The 20,739-nt window shown below is 35.1% G+C and overlaps 1 protein-coding gene across 1 annotated transcript; it reads left to right on the top strand.

The window, feature by feature from the left end:
- Positions 1-2,263: 2,263 nt before the first annotated feature.
- LOC127851114 (uncharacterized) lies at positions 2,264-19,652 on the top strand. The gene is made up of 4 exons (XM_052384673.1): positions 2,264-2,407; positions 16,695-17,297; positions 17,859-17,980; positions 19,452-19,652. Exons 1-4 carry the CDS (start codon positions 2,344-2,346, stop codon positions 19,641-19,643), a joined length of 981 nt encoding a protein of 326 aa, XP_052240633.1. The 5' UTR covers positions 2,264-2,343; the 3' UTR covers positions 19,644-19,652.
- The last annotated feature ends 1,087 nt before the right edge of the window (positions 19,653-20,739 follow it).

The following is a 20,739-nucleotide window of genomic DNA, read 5'->3' as shown; positions in this document are numbered from 1 at the left end:
CTTGTCTTTAGCCTACCAAAACACAACCCATATTTCTTCCACCTTTCAAAGACCTCTTTGCTGGCGATAAATACCACACAAATCCTTGCAATGAAGTACATTGGTAAATTAAGTCAATATTCACTTCCCATGTTTCTAATAATATTACAATGTCAAATTTAGATATATAATCAAGGAAACATGCATCACAAATTACAAATCATATGTAAAATACTTTCTTTTTTCACATGCGATACCCTGTTTCCCATGTTATATAACCATTACGTATATATTTATCTTACACACGTGAAATATACTTTGTAAGCGTTTAAATTGGCTTATTTTCGTTCGAGTGACCAATCGCATTTATATATTTTGCTGAAATGACGTTGCAACGTCAAATGACGTCACGAAATGTAAACAACATTCGGGATTTATCATTATGTTTGTGTAAATATTAATTTAATTTACTCATTTAAAAGCATACGATAAAAAAAACTGACACTCGTTGTCATATCATTCCATATTTTATTATTCGTTAGTTATTTGTTTGGAAGTTCATTAGAAAGCGAGCCTTTTTCGAGATTACCAAAGAATTTCCTGGACGAGTTTTATAAAATATAGTATGATATGACAACGAGTGCCAGATCCTATATGTATGTATATATAGCCGCTCACATAAAACAAGATTGCATATCACACCATTATGAAAAAGTATGAAAAATGAGAGCAACATAGTGTTTTTTACTTCGCGTAAGTTACAATGGAAAATTCAGTGAATTTTGCAGGCATCGTTTTATTTAATTAACTTTTCATGAATAATCAGTTCTTCAAAACACTCAAAATGTTCAAGGCAATCGATTCGAAAACCCATTTGACATTATCGTGAACACGACAAAGGCTGAACCATTTTATCAGCTGAAACATGTGAACCAATTATTGGTCAATCTTTCGCTGTCATTTATTTCAAACAACGGATCAATCTCCTACAAAACACAATGTAACCAAGTTAAGATGAAAATAATGATTCAATCACTAGTTGATCAGAATGTATGCCAACGCCCATGGTCATACATTGACATGGTTATGTTACATGGTAATTCTCTTTCTAGTGTTTGAAATACGACCATACATATATTCAGAGTCCACAACTATCAAACCCTGTATGGCATTTTAATTCAAAATGGTTTAAATTGATTACATTGGCGCAAAAACGTGTCATTTTGACTCTGAACATGTTTAAACTGTCATTGTCAGTGAAAAGCTACAACTTATATGAGTCTGTTCTTAAAGTCTCTAAATATCTAATCAAATGCCATTTAATGGTAATTCTTAATGGCAAACAAGTTACGGGTTGTTATCAAATTCGTGTAGAAATTGTAAAACACTCGGAAACTTCATATTTTAGCAAAGGTAATTTGACTTGCTACATTTATTTATTTAATACTCACATTTTATACTTATTCTTTTGCCCTTGCACAACTTAATACTATGCAAAAAGTGTGAAATACGGTGTTCGTGCCGTGCGTTGGTGAAATATAGGCTGATGAATTGCATTTTATTTATATTTTATTTACATTTCATGAAAATGTCACGTTCAGGAAAAATATATCGTTATACCGACTGAAGAATAAACGATAGTTTAATTTTTTTATGTATAGCGTCTAGAAAAAAGGCCATGGCAAACAGCGTAGACCCAGATGAGACGCCGTATGATGCGGCGTCTCATCAGGGTCTGCGCTTATTGCTAAAAGGAATTTCTGTAAGAAATATTTCTAAAAATAGAAATAAATATACCAGACATCCCTAAATTTTGGAAATAAATTGATCCAATTTAGAAGGATGGGAGAGTCCACTAGGCATAAATGGGTTAATATACGTTGGGTAGTATGCATGCTAAAGGATATCATACTACGTGATTTATGAGTTTCGAAAACAAAGTATGTCAACATCAACTTTTGTCATAAAAAAGATTTCATATTCATACATGAAGCATTACACATATATGAAAAATAGATAATTTTTACACACTTTCGTTTGATATCATATAGCAACTTTTCGTAACAGCGTTTCGTTTGATAGCATATAATTGTAAAAAATAATGTATGTTTTATTAGTTAATTAATATAAAGTGTAATGGAAACAATTACAATCTTATTATAATACACCATTTATTGCACGAGTTTATACAATGTTATTTACTAATGGACACAATTCAGTTGCTATGTCGCTGCACTACAGGCGGTATTTGAGAATCGATTCTGTCAAACGAGGGGTATATATTCAAGAACTGGGCGTTAGAAGCACATCTTTGCGCTCGACAGCGATCGCTTACTAAGTTGTGAACTTAAATATTCAGAAAGAATGAAGTTTAAAATTGTGAATTTCTTATTCTCGGTTTATGGGATTAATTTACTTTGTGGTCTGTGTAAGTAATTATATAGTTTTAGTATATACAGTCAAATCGCGTTTATACGAATATTAACGGAACCTTAACAATATGTAATTGTATTATCACACTTTCCGTCCGATTGCATTTTTGTAAAACGCGTGCGTAGCGAACTATGTTTTATTTTCAACGCTCCTGCATTTTTCGAGAACCATTACTGCATAAGTAGTAACATCATATGGTCAACACAGAAAGAATTAATAAACTTATGAAAAATGTATATAATATAAATAATATGGGCCGTGCTCTGTGAAAAGGGGTTTAATGCATGTGCGTAAAGTGTCGTCCCTCATTAGCGTGTACAGTCCGCACAGGCTAATCAGGGACGACACTTTCAGCTTTTATGTTATTGTCTGTTTAAAGAAAGTCTCTTCTTAGCAAGTATCCAGAGTAGGCGGAAAGTGTCGTCCCTGTTTACTGCACAGGCTTATCTGGGATGACACTTTACGCATATGCATTTAACCCCCTTTTTACAGAGCACGGGCTATATACATTGTAACGTTTGTATCGACGCATGAAGCATAATGTGATAATTGGTCCTTCTTTAACAATTTCATAGCTAAATAGGTTTGAAATCAGTCGATCTAATAAATGCATTTTCACCAGAATTGCATAATTGCAAAATGTGTACATTTAATAAATAAGACTGAACGACTAACGCCGGACATGTGTTGTAATAACTGGGTCATTTCATGATGATAAGCTTTTGTTTTACGGTTTGACTGCGCCGATTAATTTAAGAATCAAACATACAAATTCGCCTACGATTACCATACCTTATTGTACACGATAACTTTACAAATTCGTTTTTCCAGTCTTGCTGTGTCTGGTTACAATATCTGTCCGTTTAGTATTTACACCTCTGACATTTTCAGTTGAATACATGCATGTAGAATCATTTCACAAACTATGCTTAGAAAAGTGCACACTAAATGAACGTAACGTAGACAACAAACAAAATCAAATCAATATTGGCCAGGAAATGATATTTATAATTAAACCACAAAATGTGACCCTCTTTGCGAGGCATTGACAGATTGTCACACGACCGTATTAAGTTCCGGCGCAATGTTGTTAATTGAATCGAGTACACTTCGATAATAGGATCGGCAACTGATAATCCTGCAATGGGGCCAATTTAAATTGACAAGTTCCAAATTATATTGTCAAAGATTGTGTTTATGGCATTTCAAAAAAAATAAACATTTTTTGGCAGTATATTTAGTAAAATATAGTATTATACTTAAAGGAACGAGTGTACTACGGATTCAGATATATTGCATAAACATTGTGCGTTTTTGTGCCGATTAAAATTTGAATTTAGTGTGAAACTACAATATTTATGCATGAACAAGAGAACAACATAAGTTTTCATAGACATACAGACAATTTATTTGACTTGCACAATGTACATCGTCAACACCACATGTGGTTGGTATTGATATATGTAAACATGTATATTCGCAGAAAAACAAGTGTCATAAACATGTATATATACAAAAGAAGAAGAGAAGCTGAACGCAAAGCCTGGGGAAAGTTGCACTGTCATAAATAGAATAACTGATGCATCACACGTGTGGTATCACATCGTACTTTGATAATTCATACAGAAATGAGTTGCCACATTAATCAATGAATTCAATTAAAATGTGAACAATTATGTGTTTGAGTAGAAGTAAACCACTGGCAGAAAAAGTAGCCTAAGTTAAAAATTACTCACTTCGCTTTGAAGAATTACCAGGAATATTTAAGTCGCAATCTGAGAAACTGAACATAATGCATGTGCTTAAAGTGTCGTCCCAGATTAGCCTGTGCAGTCCGTCTAGGCTAATCAGGTACGACACTTTCCGCTTTTATGACATTTTTTGTTTAAATGAAGTCTCTTCTTAGCAAAAATCCAATTTAGGCGTAAAGTGTCGTCCCTGATGAGCCTGTGTGGACTGCACAGGCTTATCTGGGACGACACTTTGCGCACATGCATAATGCCCAGTTTTCTCAGAACACTACTCATTTATATTGCTTGATTATCGTAATAATTGCGGATGCATCGGTTTATCTATGGCATATTTCAATTTTATGTTTGATAGCATTAATTAGTATAGGTTTCGTAGGTACGCAGTGACTTGCGCATAAGACAACCATCTTTTCACATATTTGATAATATATAGCAATACAGTGAAGTTTCATTAGTCTTCTAAGTTTTTTGAGCCATCTCTCGAGCATGTCTGAATATTCTTGTTTTAATGATATGTACAATTAATTTATTTTTATATTTGCAGCAGTAAAACGTCAACAAGACATGGCATGACTTCGTTAAAAATCCTATTTTCGTTTGTGGACAGCTCCGTTTTTATTCTAAACCATGGTATAAACTCTTGTTTTGAAAAACGATAATAGTTAGCTGACAAATGCAATACTCCCTTCGAACATTTCTTTACTGCAAAAGTCTGTTTCAATGTGATAGACGTCGAACCGCTGGCAGGTTGGATAGGTGGAATGTGTTTACCACCGCGCCATATTTCACGCAACCTTGAAAAAAAAGAATAACTTATCCGAAATTATATGATAAACTGCACTTTGTTAAATTACTTGTCAGATAAATGGTCTATGGGAGAAAGTAAAAACAACGGCGAAAACAAACTGTATGAACTGTTTTAAAGAAGTGTATTAACATATTCGGCCTAAAATTATTAACTATGTTTACTTGGTGATGTTTGTTTGTTTTAACCAATTTTCCAACCGTACAATGTACTTGTTGTTATCTAATCATTTCAATACATTCTTAAAATTAGGTCAACACTGTTCGGAACTAAATCGGCGAAAGTATGGCGAAATTATTAAAAACAATAAAACATAACATAATTAGCATGTTATTTCATACCATTTTATGCTTAGACATAATGTTCAATCACAATTAAAGTTAGAATTGAACACATGGTATTATTATAACGTGTACACTGTATGCGTTTAATGTGTCACGCGATTGGGTAAATGCCAAAACTCAGGCGAAATGAATTCCCCATTACAAATGCAAGATAAGTTCGAATAGAATGTTTTCAATCATATTTAAAGATATAATATTGTAGACCAATACACGTTTCGTTTTATGTAGTTCTGAATTATTATTATTATACATTTCATTATTGATACAAATTAAAACGCGATTAAAACGATGTGTATCAAGCGATAACATGTTGATGAAAGTACCATTTAAGCATAAAGTAAATTGTTATACTTCGTGTAATTTACACAATGACTTAATTACGCATCGTCTCTTGTATTAGATACAATAGTATAAAGTACAGATGTCGAAAAGTTAAGTGTATTAAACAAGTTTGGCTAACATAAATATGAATTGTTATGCATGCTTATTTAGTTTGTACTGTTGACATTCCTTTTTAGGCCGCCAAGTCAACACATTTCTGAATTAAAACTTAAAAAGTGAAAACTCTCCCGACGACTGCATTGACCTTATCGCGACAAGTCGGCTATTAACCCATTTATGCCTAGTGGACTCTCCCAACCTTCTAAATTGGATAAATTTATTTCCAAAATTCGGGATGTCTAGTATATTTATTTCTATATTTAGAATATTTCCTACAGAAACTCCATTAAGCAAACAGCGCAGACCCTGATGAGAAGTCGCATCTTTCGGCGTCTCATCTGGGCCTGCGCTGTTTGCCATGGCCTTTTTTCTAGACGATAGGCATAAATAGGTTAAACGGCCATTTTAACACTGTTCAATAATGAAAGGATGCGCATTATAATGTTGAAGTTTTGTTAATTGATTTTTTAGTTATTTAATGTGTATTATCTTATTATGTTATCTTTCTCTTTTTCTAAAATAAAGAAAAACATGAGGTTTATTAAAAATACTTATTTCAAGAAGTACCTTTGGTGTTTTAAGTGTAAATTTGTTTGACATTGATGGTCAAATTACCTCTTAAGTTATTTCTGTTTAGACGAAATACGTTTTGCGGTTAACTCAAAACTTACGGAAGCGTGTACAATTATCCAAGGAAATCCGTTATACATAATTGTAGCAAATAAAAAAGAGATGTGATTGGTCACTGTGTGTCTTTTGTTATGTAATTTTCATTTAATTCTATAGAAATGTAATACAATGAAGGATTTCTATACTTGTATTATTAAACATCAAAATACCGTTTGTATCGATTGGGTAGATTTTCTAGAAACTAGTGAAAGGTAGATAAAGTATGTGTTTATATCATGCCGCTAGAAGCTAGTGAAAGGTAGATAAAGAATGTGTCTATATCATGCCGCTAGAAGCTAGTGAAAGGTAGATAAAGTATGTGTTTATATCATGCCGCTAGAAGCTAGTGAAAGGTAGATAAAGTATGTGTTTATATCATGCCGCTAGAAGCTAGTGAAAGGTAGATAAAGTATGTGTATATATCATGCCGCTAGAAGCTAGTGAAAGGTAGATAAAGTATGTGTTTATATCATGCCGCAGACAAGAATCGTAGCCTCAACGTGTTCCAGAGAATATGTCGTCGAACAAGTGAATTTTATTTTAAGCAGTACTGTACAAGCACTAAGCTAAATGTTTATTTCACAAACGGAAACATGCAACGTTTGCTGAATTTCACGCTTAAACGTTATGATTACGAACCAGTTTTGGAATGGCGCTAACATATACAAATCAGAAAAATTCAAAAAACAGAAAAAATCGAGCACATAACTAAATTACACATATAAAAAGTCATACAATGTTGTTGTACTTGGCATTGTCTTACTTCAGATGCCATTGGTTTCCTTACAACCCATAATTGTCCCTGCTGTAAAACGTATATATGTTATGTGTCTGCCGGTTTCGTTTAAAATTACTTATTTTTGCCTGCCCGTTTTATATGATATTTTAAAAGCCTATAAACACTCAAAATCAACGGTAATCAAATCTGGTAACAAAGATTTAACAAGATACAAAATGTTCTCTTTTTTGTGGGAAAATATAATTTATTTAACACACGTTCATGTACCAAATTAGTTTTCGGGTGTCGTATGAATTGATATCGTTGCAGGAAAATAAAATGTAATATATTGTGCCACACAAAAATAAAAATGAGAATTTCGTTTCTCTTGAAATCTATGTTACCATACCACATCCAGCGTTGAAACTTTTGCTATTTCTATAAAGGACACTTTTTTATGGGTGTAATTTATTTTACGAAATATTTTGCGAAATATTCGTTGATTTTGAGTATAATGTTACTTTAGACTAGCCATTTAATTAAAAAGCATGTATCCGATTATGTTTGGAAAAACATTTATGAAAATATACAAAATTATTATAATGAATATAGATAAATATTGCTGCTTAAACATGAATGTGTTGCTATTTCACTCAAATTAAGAGAACTTTCAGATACTTTATATACCTTAAACCTTTCCATATTTATACCAAGGTAATTCCACGAATCTCTATGAAATCTTTAGCATGGAACATGCTTATTTAACAAAGAAAAAGCATTTCTTTTTTGGATACTTTTTTATTGGAAAGTGTCAGCAGAAACTAAGCAAATTTAAATTACGTAAGTAGAAGATCAGTTTAAACACATTTTTTCATGGCATTAATGCGCTTCGAAGGTGCTGTGTTTCATGGCGTAATGAGAGACACCACATGAGTCGTTTTCTGATAAAACTTGGCATTATGCATGTGCTTAAATTGTCGCCCCAGATTGCAGTCCGCACAGGCTCATCAGGGACGACACTTTCCGCCTAAATTGATTTTTTTTAAAGAAGAGACTTCATTTAAACGAAAAATGTCATAAACGCGGAAAGTGTCGTCCCTGATTAGCCTGTGACGACTGCCTATCGTTCACGTTTAAGATTAGACCAAGTAACGGGAGATGATTTCCTTTATAATTTTCAACCTGTCTGAAAATGTTTTTTCTTCAGAATCTTGATGATTTTACCAGTCATTATTAAATAATCGGAACGCCGCATCCTAGGGTCAAACTCCGAAAACAATTGCAGCATTTAAAGCACACACATATGGTTTGTTTGATAAGACATCCGTCAAACAATGAATGTCAAAATCATGATCAATAAGATCCTTTACACATATTAAATATGGCTAATGGAAACATGATTCAAACCATAGGCCGCCATTATTGAGGAATATAAAAGCAATCTCGATGCAGGGCTACATTAAAGAAAACACGTGCCATGTAAATGTAAAAGTACCGTTGACAAGAACATTTTGTCAATGTCAACACGGTTTATCATGTGATCTTGATAATGTCAAACATCACAATTTGAAATATTTTACGTCTGAATTAGTCAACCTTTCGATATATCTGCCTGTTTAGCTGCTACAGATTTGCCGTTTTATCTAATATCTATGGAAACGTATATGGTACACCCCAATAATGTGGTCATTCCGGAATAATTTATATCGACTTACTGTAGAATAACATGGTATGTCGACATAGTTTTGTAGCTTTTTCCACCTTAATTTTACTCGTCATAACGACATTAAGTTGATGTCTCGACGTAAATGTGTCCGGCTTTTCCCGAAAATATACTTGGTCGACATGATCTAAGTCGACAAATCTACATAATTTTTGGAGTCATGCTCTTGTGAAAATGACTTGCCATCATAGCTTTAGTCGACAAGATGAGTTATTTTTTGCGCCATGACACCTTTTTCATATCATGTCGTCATAGAATTTTGACATCATCACATTATTGCAGCATTGGTTCATGACTTCCGGGCGTCGAACAGAATTTTAGTTTCTGGTATATTCTTTCGAAACACGCAAGACCTCAGACAGTCCATTTTTACAGCAGGAATGCTTGGTATAAACGTACAAATAACATACACTGTTTGCAAACAATACATATTAATGTGTTCGTTGGGTTTTATGAGCATTGAAAGAGCCTAAATCTCGATTGATTCATTTAGATATTTATCCTTAACTGATACATGCAAAACGTGTGTTTAACGACTCACAACTTTTTTATATTGCAGAGTTGTGTCTTAGTGATACTAATATATATGTTGACTCATCGTTAGCTGTACTTTCAAATCAAGAAAGGGATGTTTGGATTTCGCGTTATCACAAACAGTGCTATACGCGTCTGGGTATATGTGGATTCTTGCTTTTCCTACACAACACTGCTCTCAGTTTGAGTCAACTGAAACGTATACTGCGAAGGTTAGGGCTAAAAAGACGCAACGCGTCGTCTCCTCTTCCAGACGTTATACGAGCGATTCGTTCAGTATATAAAAGAGGGATGGCTGAATGTGGTTATACAACTATATGGAAACTAGTCAACACAATTTCAAATGTCAAAGTTACCCAAGAAACAACAAGGTGTTATTGAAGATAATTGATCTTGAGAGTGTTGCTCTCAGGTCTGCACATCGCCTGCGACGCAGAGTCTATACCAATAAAGGCCCTAATTTTACTATACACATTGATGGGTATGTTACGCTAACGACTTTTGGAATTGTTATACACGGGGCGGTTGATAGATTTTCCAGATGCATGTTATGGCTGGAGGCATGTTATTCGAATAATGACCATCGAATTATTGCGGGCATCTTTGTTAACTTTGTGAAACGGATTGGTCGCGTTCCACGTCTGGTTCGTGATGATGCAGGGACAAAAAACGTTTAGGTACGGGCTATGCAAATAGCGTCTAGGTTTAATGACAGAGATAACATGTCTTGAATGAACAGTTACATGACTGGGAGATCCACTGGTAATCAAAGAATTTAACGTTTTTGGGTAAATTTAAGTGTCAGTTTTACTGTGTTTTGGAGGAACTATTTTAAGGATATGGTAGACAGCGGCTTGCTACGGATTGATGATCCTGTGCATTTAGAATGCTTGAGATTCTGTTTCATACCATTAATACAACATGATCTGAACTATTTTACCCATCTATGGAATTCTCATCGGATTCGGCAGCAAAGACACATGGAAACACCAAATGGGATACCGACGGTAATGTACTAGCAGCCTGAGGCGTATGGAACCCGAGATTTTTTAATTCGGCTTTCTTGCGAATTGGAAACCATTGATCGTATTCAAGAGAGAAACCGCAGTTTGGGTGTAAAGATGACTTCATACCCGTCCTAGAACATGTGTGTGAAATGCAGCGGGAGCAACTGCCAACTCCTGAATCGATTGAAAGTGCGACTTCTTTGTTCTTGGCCTTGACTGAAATATTGGATGGTTACTAATTACATATGCAAAAATATATGCTTAAAAAAGAAAAGTGGTTAGATTTTGCAAATTTAATCGTTAAGTTAGTTCAAGTATGTTTCGTTTCGAATTTTATTTACAATGTGTCGATGATCAACAAAAAATTATTATTCTTGTTATTGGAATTGATCATGAAGTAGTTAAACGTTGTTTTTTTTTCTTTGCTAAAATAAATTCACTCATATTGTTGTACACATTTAAAGACATTGCAAACTTGGCAAAAACAGATTAATCATGTTCTTCATTTCATTGTTAGATTGCAAAAGAATGAATGAAACGTCACTTATTGTTTGAAAACATGGCGGTCATTTAGTTATGAAATCCTCGTAAATTGTGGTATGTTCCTTTCAAATTATGGTTCTTTCAAAAGATTTATTAATATTTCATTTCAAACGTCAATATTTTAAACGAAATGACTGTTGTAAATCTTATATTTAATATTTACACGGGCACAAATATATGGTATGTTTATTTTGTATTTTCTTACTTGATTTTCTGTTCCTGAAACTCTAGTGTACATGTATATAGTACATGTTTGAAATAAATGTTCATTCTGCAATTCGATCTTATTTTTTTTTGAATGGTCAAATAATTCGTTTATGAGGAAATGGAAAATTATTAAAATGTGACACAAAATTTGGCTATTTGTAGATCAATTTCAGAGCTAGCTGATGTGATCGGTCTTTCTTCGTCGTCCGTCAAAATTTTCACTAAAGCGAAATCACCTACTCAGCTGTGTCAATTGCTTCAACCCGGCAAAGTAGGGGCATTGTGTTCGTGAAACACAATGCCCCCTACTTTGCCGGGTTGAAGCCATATATTTTACCTTTGACCTTGAAGGATGACCTTGACATTTCACCACTCAAAATGTGCATCTCCATGAGATACGCATGCATGCCAAATATCGAGTTGCTATCTTTAATATTGCAGAATTCGACCCTTTACCTTGAAGGATGACCTTGACCTGTCACCACTCAAAATGTGCAGCTCCATGAGATGCACATGCATGCCAAATATCTTCAATATTGAAAAAGTTATGGGCAATGTTAAAGTTTTCGGACGGACGGACGAACAGACAGACTGACAGTTCAAAAACTATATGCCACCCTTCAGGGGCATAAAAAGTTTAAGTTTTCTGACGGACTGACAGACGCCATATATTTGACATTTGACCTTGAAGGATGACATTAACCTTTACTTTTCACCACTAAAAATGTGCAGCTCCATGAGATGCACATGAATGACACATATCAAGTTGCTATGTTCAATATTGAAAAAGTTATGGCCATTAAAGTTTTCGAGCGGACGGACACACAGACTGACACACAGACTGACTGACGGACAGTTCAACTGCTATATGCCACCCTACCGGGGGCATAAAAATTTGAATATTTGTTTACGAGCCGGTATAGTTTTATATGAGTTTGTCTACTTGTGATACACGTACATAGATGTTTCACTAGTGTACATTATTCTGATTGGCTATGGTATATCATTTGACTGGGCGAGCTGCCTCCACGAAGCGCACGAGGAAATCGAGCATCGAGCGTGGGACAACTTGGATTAATTATGCCACGTGCGACATGTACACAGTCGAAAAGGAGGCGCTTACTAAATCCATGCATGAATAAATCCAAAATTATATTGTCTCTTTGCCAAACCATTGAAAACATATGCACATGCAGACTGATAATTGTAATTACATGTATAAGGATTGAAACGCTCGGTTCTTCGCGTCATCGATGTAAGTATGTTAGTTTTGGTATTTAATTCGGCTTAATGCAAATTAGTTTCTCACAAAAATGCACATTTTAAACTAGAGACAACTAAACATTTTACATTTAAAAGACCGGAAAGCGCGTTCAAGATAACACTTTAATAGCTGCATGTGATGTATCAAGCAGATACTATAATGGTGAGCATTAAAATATGATTCAATTTCAGATTTAACAAAAGTTGAGCTTCAAATCTTTGCATAGAAGCTAATTATTTAAATTATAAATCTCTAATTCTAAATATCAAATTTAAAAAGATGATTTATAAAACAACATAACAGCTTATGAGTTTCAGTCTGCTCTGCTCACCTGAGGGAATGATATGAAAAGAAAGACGAGTTAAACTCGTGTGCAAATACTTTAGAACATTTGTATGACAAAGGCTGACTTCAAGTCAATGTTAAGGTCTTCCAAAGTATTTAATATAAGCATATATAGAAAATTACCCGACCCCCTGGTAGCCATGGTTTACCCGACCCCCTGGTAGCCATGGTTTACCCGACCCCATGGTAGACATGGTTCCCGACCCCCTGGTAGCCATGGTTTACCCGACCCCCTGGTAGACATGGTTCCCGACCCCCTGGTAGCCATGGTTTACCCGACCCCCTGGTAGACATGGTTTTTAATACTGATTGACCAGAACCATTTTACAACTCAAAAGTGTCAAGAAAACAAAAGTTTTGACCAAAATCTATGAAGAGTGGTCTAAAAATGCAACTTCTAGAGTTTTCACATGTTTATATTATAAACAAAAAGAGAAAACTGGCCCAACTCCTGACGGCCAATTTTTCCCCACCTATCAGTACCAATTTCGAACTTGTCTGAAAAATCAATAATACCAATTTTCTGACTAAGTTTCATAATGATTGGCAAAAAAAGTGACTTTAAGCGTGTTCACAAGCTTCTTTTACTACATAAAATCTATGGAAAATGACCCCATGAAGGCCATGTTTTTTGACGGACCAGAACCAGTTTCAAACAAACTATACATATAGAGAAAACTGCCCCTGCCCCTGAAAGCCATATTTCCCCACCGATCTTGACAATTTTCGTACTCGTCCATGATTTAAATAAAACTATCACAAGGTCTTTATTCGTTGACCAAGTGACATTGTTTTCAACCCCACATGACCAGTTTAGAACTCAGTTGAGGTATGATTTGGACCAATTTCCTGACAAAGTTTCATGAAGATCGGACAAGAAATGCGGTCTCTAGTGTTCACAAGGCAAAGGTTCACAACGGACACAGGTCGATCGAATATCACCATGAGTACTAAAGAGCTTATGTGAGCTAAACAATGGGCAGCCAATTTGTTGACATAGGCATTGAAAGGACCAGTATGTATGTATGTAGGTAGGTAGGTAGGTAGGTAGGTAGGTAGGTAGGTAGGTAGGTAGGTAGGTAGGTAGGTAGGTAGGTAGGTAGGTAGGTAGGTAGGTAGGTAGGTAGGTAGGTAGGTAGGTAGGTAGGTAGGTAGGTAGGTAGGTAGGTAGGTAGGTAGGTAGGTAGGTAGGTAGGTAGGTAGGTAGGTAGGTAGGTAGGTAGGTAGGTAGGTAGGTATGTATGTATGTATGTATGTATGTATGTATGTATGTATGTATGTATGTATGTATGTATGTGAACATATGCGCATCTTGCCACTTCTATATTTTTTTAATACAAATTCATTCAGTGTCTGCTGAGTGCAGAAACCTAAAAGGTTATACCTTATAGTGCCTATGGCATCAAAGGGCAATAACTCATCGAATCAGAATGATTAACATTGACATGAATAACATTGTTTTATAGTTTTATTCAAATGTTTTCAGAATTATAGAAATGGTTAAAGCTAAAAAAAAAATTGAATCATTTGGAGAAAAATATATCATAAACCTACAAATATTATTGTCAATAACACATCGAATCAGAATGATTACATTTACATGAATAACAGTGTTTTGTACTTTCCTTCAAATGGTTTGAGAATTATAGAAATGGTTCAAGTTGAATAAAGAAGAGCTGTCTCCATGGGATGACATATGCCCCCGAAAAATGCTTTGACAGAAGTTATTAAATTTTTTGAGACCTAAACGCTGATCTTGAACCTTAACGCGGACCCTTAGTTCAAGGTCAAGGTCAAGTCAAAGTGGTAAAAAATTGTGTGCGTATGGTAAGGTCTTGTCCATAAACACATGCTTACCAAACATGAAGGTTACATCTGAAGCGACATAGAAGTTATGATCATTTTTTAAAACCCTAACGCAGATTTTGAAACCCAAACGCGGACCCTAAGTTCAAGGTCAAGGTCAAAGGGGTCAAAATGTGTGTGCGTATGGAAAGGCCTTGTACATATACACATGCATACCAAATATTAAGGTTACATCTGAAAGTACTGAAGTACGCTCAATAGAACGTTTGCGTTAAAAATTGAACTTAAAATGAGCAAAAATAAACAAAACAATATAGCACAATAAAAACTTAACTAAAATGTTATTTCACAGTAAGTCGATATAAACTAATCCGGCATGACCATATTATTTGGTTACCATATACGCTTCCATAATTTTTAAACAACGCCCTTTGTCCACATAAATTATATCGATTCCTTTAGTTATATCGCCATGTCAACATTATGTTACTTGCAAGTCATCAAGATATATGCCGTCATACAGTAAACAACACAGAAATAGTTAAATTTACACGACGGCTAGGTTCAAATATCTTCAGAGATTTAGGCTCTGATGCCAACATGCGGGTTGTTTAAGTCTTGACAACTTATCTTATGTCGACAAATCAACATAATTTTAGGCGTCATGCTCTTTGAAAATGACTTGCCATCGTAGTTTTAGTCGACACAATGAGTTATTTTTGACGACATGGCACCTTTTTTATATCATGCCGTCATAGAATGTTGACATCATCACAGTATCAGGGTGTACCATATACGTTTCCATAAATATCGGCCGCACACAATGAGATTCTGCATTGAGCAAATTGAGACGCGTTCTGAGAAAACTGGGCTTAATGCATGTGCGCAAAGTGTCGTCTCAGATTAGCCTGTGTAGTCCGCACAGGCTAATCAGGGACGACACTTTCCGCTTTTATGACATTTTTCGTTTAAATGAAGTCTCCTCTTAGCAAAAATCTTATTTAGTCGGAAAGTGTTGTCCCTGCTTAGCCTGTGCGGACTGCACCGGCTAATCTGGGACGACACTTCACGCACGTGCATTACGCCCAGTTTTCCCAGAACGAGGCTAAATTAGACTCAGCAACATCGTTTTTGATATGGGATTACAGCTGTTTTTTCAGTATTCAATTTAGCAACAATAAAACATCTTTGGTTTCGAGTATATGCGATACATCATTTTACTATTGAATTAACTTCCGAATGTTTCCGCATAATATCATGCTTATTTACTCACATTAAAAAAAAAAACATATCCACCTTCTATTTGTATTTCATGATCATGTGCATCATTAAATCATACAGTTGATTTAAGTCTGAAATTTCACTCATTTAAATCCCTTTTTATTATATTCAAGCATGCTATCCTCTCTTCAAAACATTGTTCCTTTAATAACAGGTAATGTCGAACTAATAAAGAAACCTGATCCGTGGTTATTAAGTTGGTATGATGTTAACAAAAAAGCAAAACACGATTGAGTTTTAATTGCACATTTAATACGTTTCATGGAAAATAAATTGTATGTGCAGATTGTTTGGAATTAGGCTAGGACTGAATATAGACGCTTACTATCCCTAATGGGGGGTGGCTAGATTTGCTGAAGAGTCCGATTTACGGGCCAAATCTTTTTTGGTACCTTTGAACGAAGTGTTTAAACAATTTACGTAATGCCGGTATGTTGTCCTAAACTGCGAGGCAAGTGTCCTCAAACACACGTAGGCGTCTTGAACTTGCAAGTTGGTTCCTGTGATCCACATTTATAATCAACATATACTTATATGATTTTATGAACTTATGTGTATGATAATATCGACTTTTTGTATATGCATCATGATCTCATGATGGAATAAAACAATCTATAAGCGTCACGAAACGGTCTAAACAGTATAGAAAAGTCGTAATTTCCACACCAGGATATTCGCTCTTAGCTTTAATTTATCTAATGTATCGTCTCTCGAAGCATTAATTAACCATCGTATGCTGTAACACTATTAAAAAAACATTACATATAAGGAATTATAAAAATTTCACAATCAAAATCTTATTAAAATTATTTGTAATAAAGAAACGAGCTCTATATTTTTAAAGGTTCCTCTATGACCTCGACAGAAACATTTGACGCGTCCGTGTCAACAACGGTCCCATCTAGCAGCGCGGCATCTACAGTAACTATCCAGCAGCCGATTGCAGTTTCAGGTTCACCATCTTCACTCTCAAGCTCAACATATTCACTACCCAATTCCTCCTCTTCCATCTCCAGTTCACGATCTTCATTGGTCAGTTCTCCATCATCATTCCCCAGTTCCACATCTGAATTCACCAGACGACCACGCCCATCTAGAGTGTCAAGCAACCCTCCCGGTGTCTCCAGAACTACACGTACAACAACCCCACTGAGTACCACGATATGGGATGTAGTGACTAGAATCATAACACCAAACGATCTACCTTGTAGTATTCTAGATGAAGTGAAAGACATAAACTTTGAATTAAAATACACCCCCGATGAGGTCGAAGGCGTCATATGCAAATGCTGGGGTGTGTGTAGTGCTATCGTCTTAGAGGATGAATTCCGTGCTGAATTGCAGAACTACCGATACAACCCTTTTGAAGAAGATAACTGGCGGGAAAGGAACATTTTTATAGCCTTGGTGTCTGTGTATTCTTTGGTGTTCATCATTGGTTGCACTGGTGAGTGTGTTTCGAGTGAACAATATATAATCAAAAAGCTTAACTTAAGGGACAAAACATTAACGAAAATTGTGTCAAACTACAGGTTTGTAAATTTAATTGCTACACTTATTAAACAGAAATAAATGGTCCGTTCTCTGTGAAAATGTGGTTTACTACATGTGAGGTAAATGTAGTCCCAGATTAGCTTGTGCAGTATGCTCAAGCTTATCAGGGACGACAATGATTTAATTTAACATTTAATGATATTTTTCGTGTAAAGAAAGTCTCTTCTTTGCAATCATGAAGTTTAGGCGGAAAGTGTCGTCCCTGATTAGCCTGTGCGGACTGCATTTTCACAGAGCGCGGCTCAAATATATGACACCTTGATATAATTGTTATTCAAGTATTCATTGTAGTACCCGGGACTTACTTTCTGAGTAGAACGATCTCATGTTCGCGGGCTATAGTATAAGTTAACTGCACTTACATTAAGTAAAGAGCGCTGTAAGTTGCTAATGACAAGCACTATGATGGAAATGTTTATTTATATATTTCTTCATTTGTGTTTTTCCTCACTAGGAAACCTTATAGCTATTTACGGTCTGCTCAGATGGGTGAAACACAAGACGCCGACATTCGCTTTCATCATCAGTCTCTCGTGTTGCGACCTGATCCTGCTCCTAGTTTGCATGCCGATTAGAGTGAGTGGGCGTGCTACTATGCCATTAGATCTCAGTGTTAGAAATAGTGCGGATATATAACCTCTAAATATACATATGGACAATGTTCTGTGAAAAGGGGGTTTAATTCATGTGTATAAAGTGTCGTATAAGATAAGCCTGTGCGGTCCGCACAAGCTAATAAGCGACGACCCTTTCCGCTTGTATTATTTTGTTCGTTTAAAGAAAGTCTTGTTTAAGCAAAAATCAAGTTAAGGAGAAAAGTGTTGTCCCTGATTGGCCTGCACGGACTACAAATGTTAATCTGGGACAGCACTTTACGCTCATGCATTAAACCCCCTTTTTCACAGAGCTCATATATTACTTCGGTCAATGCATTCGTTTGGGCTGTTTTGACATTAAGCTTGCATATAGAAGAGCAAGAACAAGCATAAACTATTCAAAGTTGTGTCCCCTCTACTCATTGTTTAGCGTTTCGAAAACAAGTGTCCTGTTCATATTTAGATTACGAGACTGGTACTTATTTACAAATATGTCTTGTTCTGAGAAAATTGGGCTTAATTCATGTGCATAAAGTGTCGTCCCAGATTAGCCTGTGCAGTCCGCACAGGCTTATCAGGGACGACACTTTCAGCCTAAACTTGATTTTCGGTAAGGAGGGACTTCCTTGAAACTAAAAATACCATTAAAGCGGAAAGTGTCGTCCCTGATTAGCCTGTGCGGACTGCACAGGCTAATCTGGGACGACACTTTACGCACATGAATTAAGCCCAGTTTTATAAGAACAAGACACAAATAATCTTAGACTGTAATACTTGGATTTTGTTCATTTCATTGGATAAACCACTTCTTACCAACCAGCTTGTCTTATAACGACACTTTACGAACATGCATTAAGCCCAATTTTCTCAGAACAAGACACAATTAGTTAAAGCGGGACTGCACACTTTTATCAAAATTTATGAATTTATATAAAATGTGTAAAAAACTTATTATACATATATTTCAATATATATTAACATAAATGAAAAGAAGAACATGTGTCAAAAAATGCGAAATAAGCCAGATATTTAATTCTCAAATCGAATATGTATGTACAGTTGAATTCGCTAGCATGTATTTCATGCATGTACGATGTGAATCTAAATTTAGTTTTACGTATCATTTTAATTTCTGCAACGATATCTATTCATACGACACACGAACGCTTACTCTGATTCTAATTAAAAAACGAATGCTTCGGTTATTGTAGGAAAATATGTACGAAATAGCTTCGTCACAATCGGCTCGGGGAGCTAATTTGTCTTTAATGCATTTTGTAATATGCGTCTTCAATGTATAATTTTTCTTGCCTATTTTGTGTTATTATAATATATTTTATCAATTTATTACAATTTAACACATATAAAAACAGTGCAGTCCCGCTTTAACACATTATTAAACAACTAACTTTAATTAAAGTATACAGGAATTATTTCGTAATTATTTGCAGGTAACTGAGCATTTCAGTGTTATAACACTGTTCATAGAGGCAACATGCAAGCTGTCATACTACGTACGGGACTTTATTCGGGTCTGCGCTGTTCTTACCCTTACGTCAATCAGTTTTGAAAGGCAAGTTGAAGTACTGTATTTTACCGTTTCTTTATACGGGATATTGTTGTATGTTATTTCGTTCAAATGAAGTTGGAACGTGAAGTGAAGTCATGTTAAATTAACTACTTAAAGGTTTTATCACGAGGATACCATTAATAGTATTTGTCTCCTAATTGAAGCAAAGGATAAAAAAGAGCTGAAATCCTTTCCATTATATACCATCATCTATTAAATTCGTCCATGCAATATGTAAGTAAGCTCGCGAAAGGTTCGCTTGTTAAAAAAATCAAGAACTTATTTAATTAGCATATGATAAGAAATTACAGCTTATATCGGATCCCATATTATCGTCAATGGCCCACGCAGTTATGAATTATAACCATTTATGCCTAGCGTCTAGAAAAAAGGTCTTTGCAAACAGAGTAGACCCAGATGAGACGCCGCACCTAGCGCTGTTTGCTTAAAGGAATTTCTGTAAAAAATATTCTAAATATAGAAATACATATACTAGACATCCCTAAGTTGGGAAATAAATTGATCCAATTTAGAAGGTTGGGAGAGTCTACTAGGCATAAATGGGAAGTATGATACTGTGTGTGTTAACTAGTGTAGGCTATTGATAACTACGACGTCTCGAGGAATACATTACTTAAAGCATCATTTTCATTTCTCCTCGCTATTTAAAAATTAATTTAATACAGAGTTGTTTCTGCATGTGTGATAAGCAGATATTGGAGATCTTAATTGCACTAGTATTGAACATTTCAAACCTTGATTGTTAAGAAGATAAACGAATTGTTATTGACTGGCGATAAAATAAAATATTCGGACCCCATTTAATGTAAATGGGCATCTTACAAGTATTGACAACTGAATAACAAATATTGCTTTCAACATGTCATGAAGTACAAATTGCATCACGTGACCGTTTAAATACTTTCATTTTGTCAAAGCCCGATTACTAAATTAACGATAAAACTAGTGAATTTATTTTCCATGCTGTTACATGATTCCAAGATGAAAATCTATTTAACTAGATATATTCACATTCTCTTCATCTTCCGTATAATCACCTAAAAGATCATCAAGATCAATATTACTCTCTCATGATAAAAAGTTCGTTTTTTTACGTGACATAATTCCAGCTCACAAAATGTAATTTAAATCTAAACAACAATTTTTGT

This window comes from Dreissena polymorpha, chromosome 11, assembly GCF_020536995.1.
Source record: "Dreissena polymorpha isolate Duluth1 chromosome 11, UMN_Dpol_1.0, whole genome shotgun sequence".
Classification (NCBI taxonomy): domain Eukaryota; kingdom Metazoa; phylum Mollusca; class Bivalvia; order Myida; family Dreissenidae; genus Dreissena; species Dreissena polymorpha.
The sequence above is the reverse complement of the archived record's forward strand: the minus strand, read 5'-3'. Positions and strand labels throughout refer to the sequence as shown.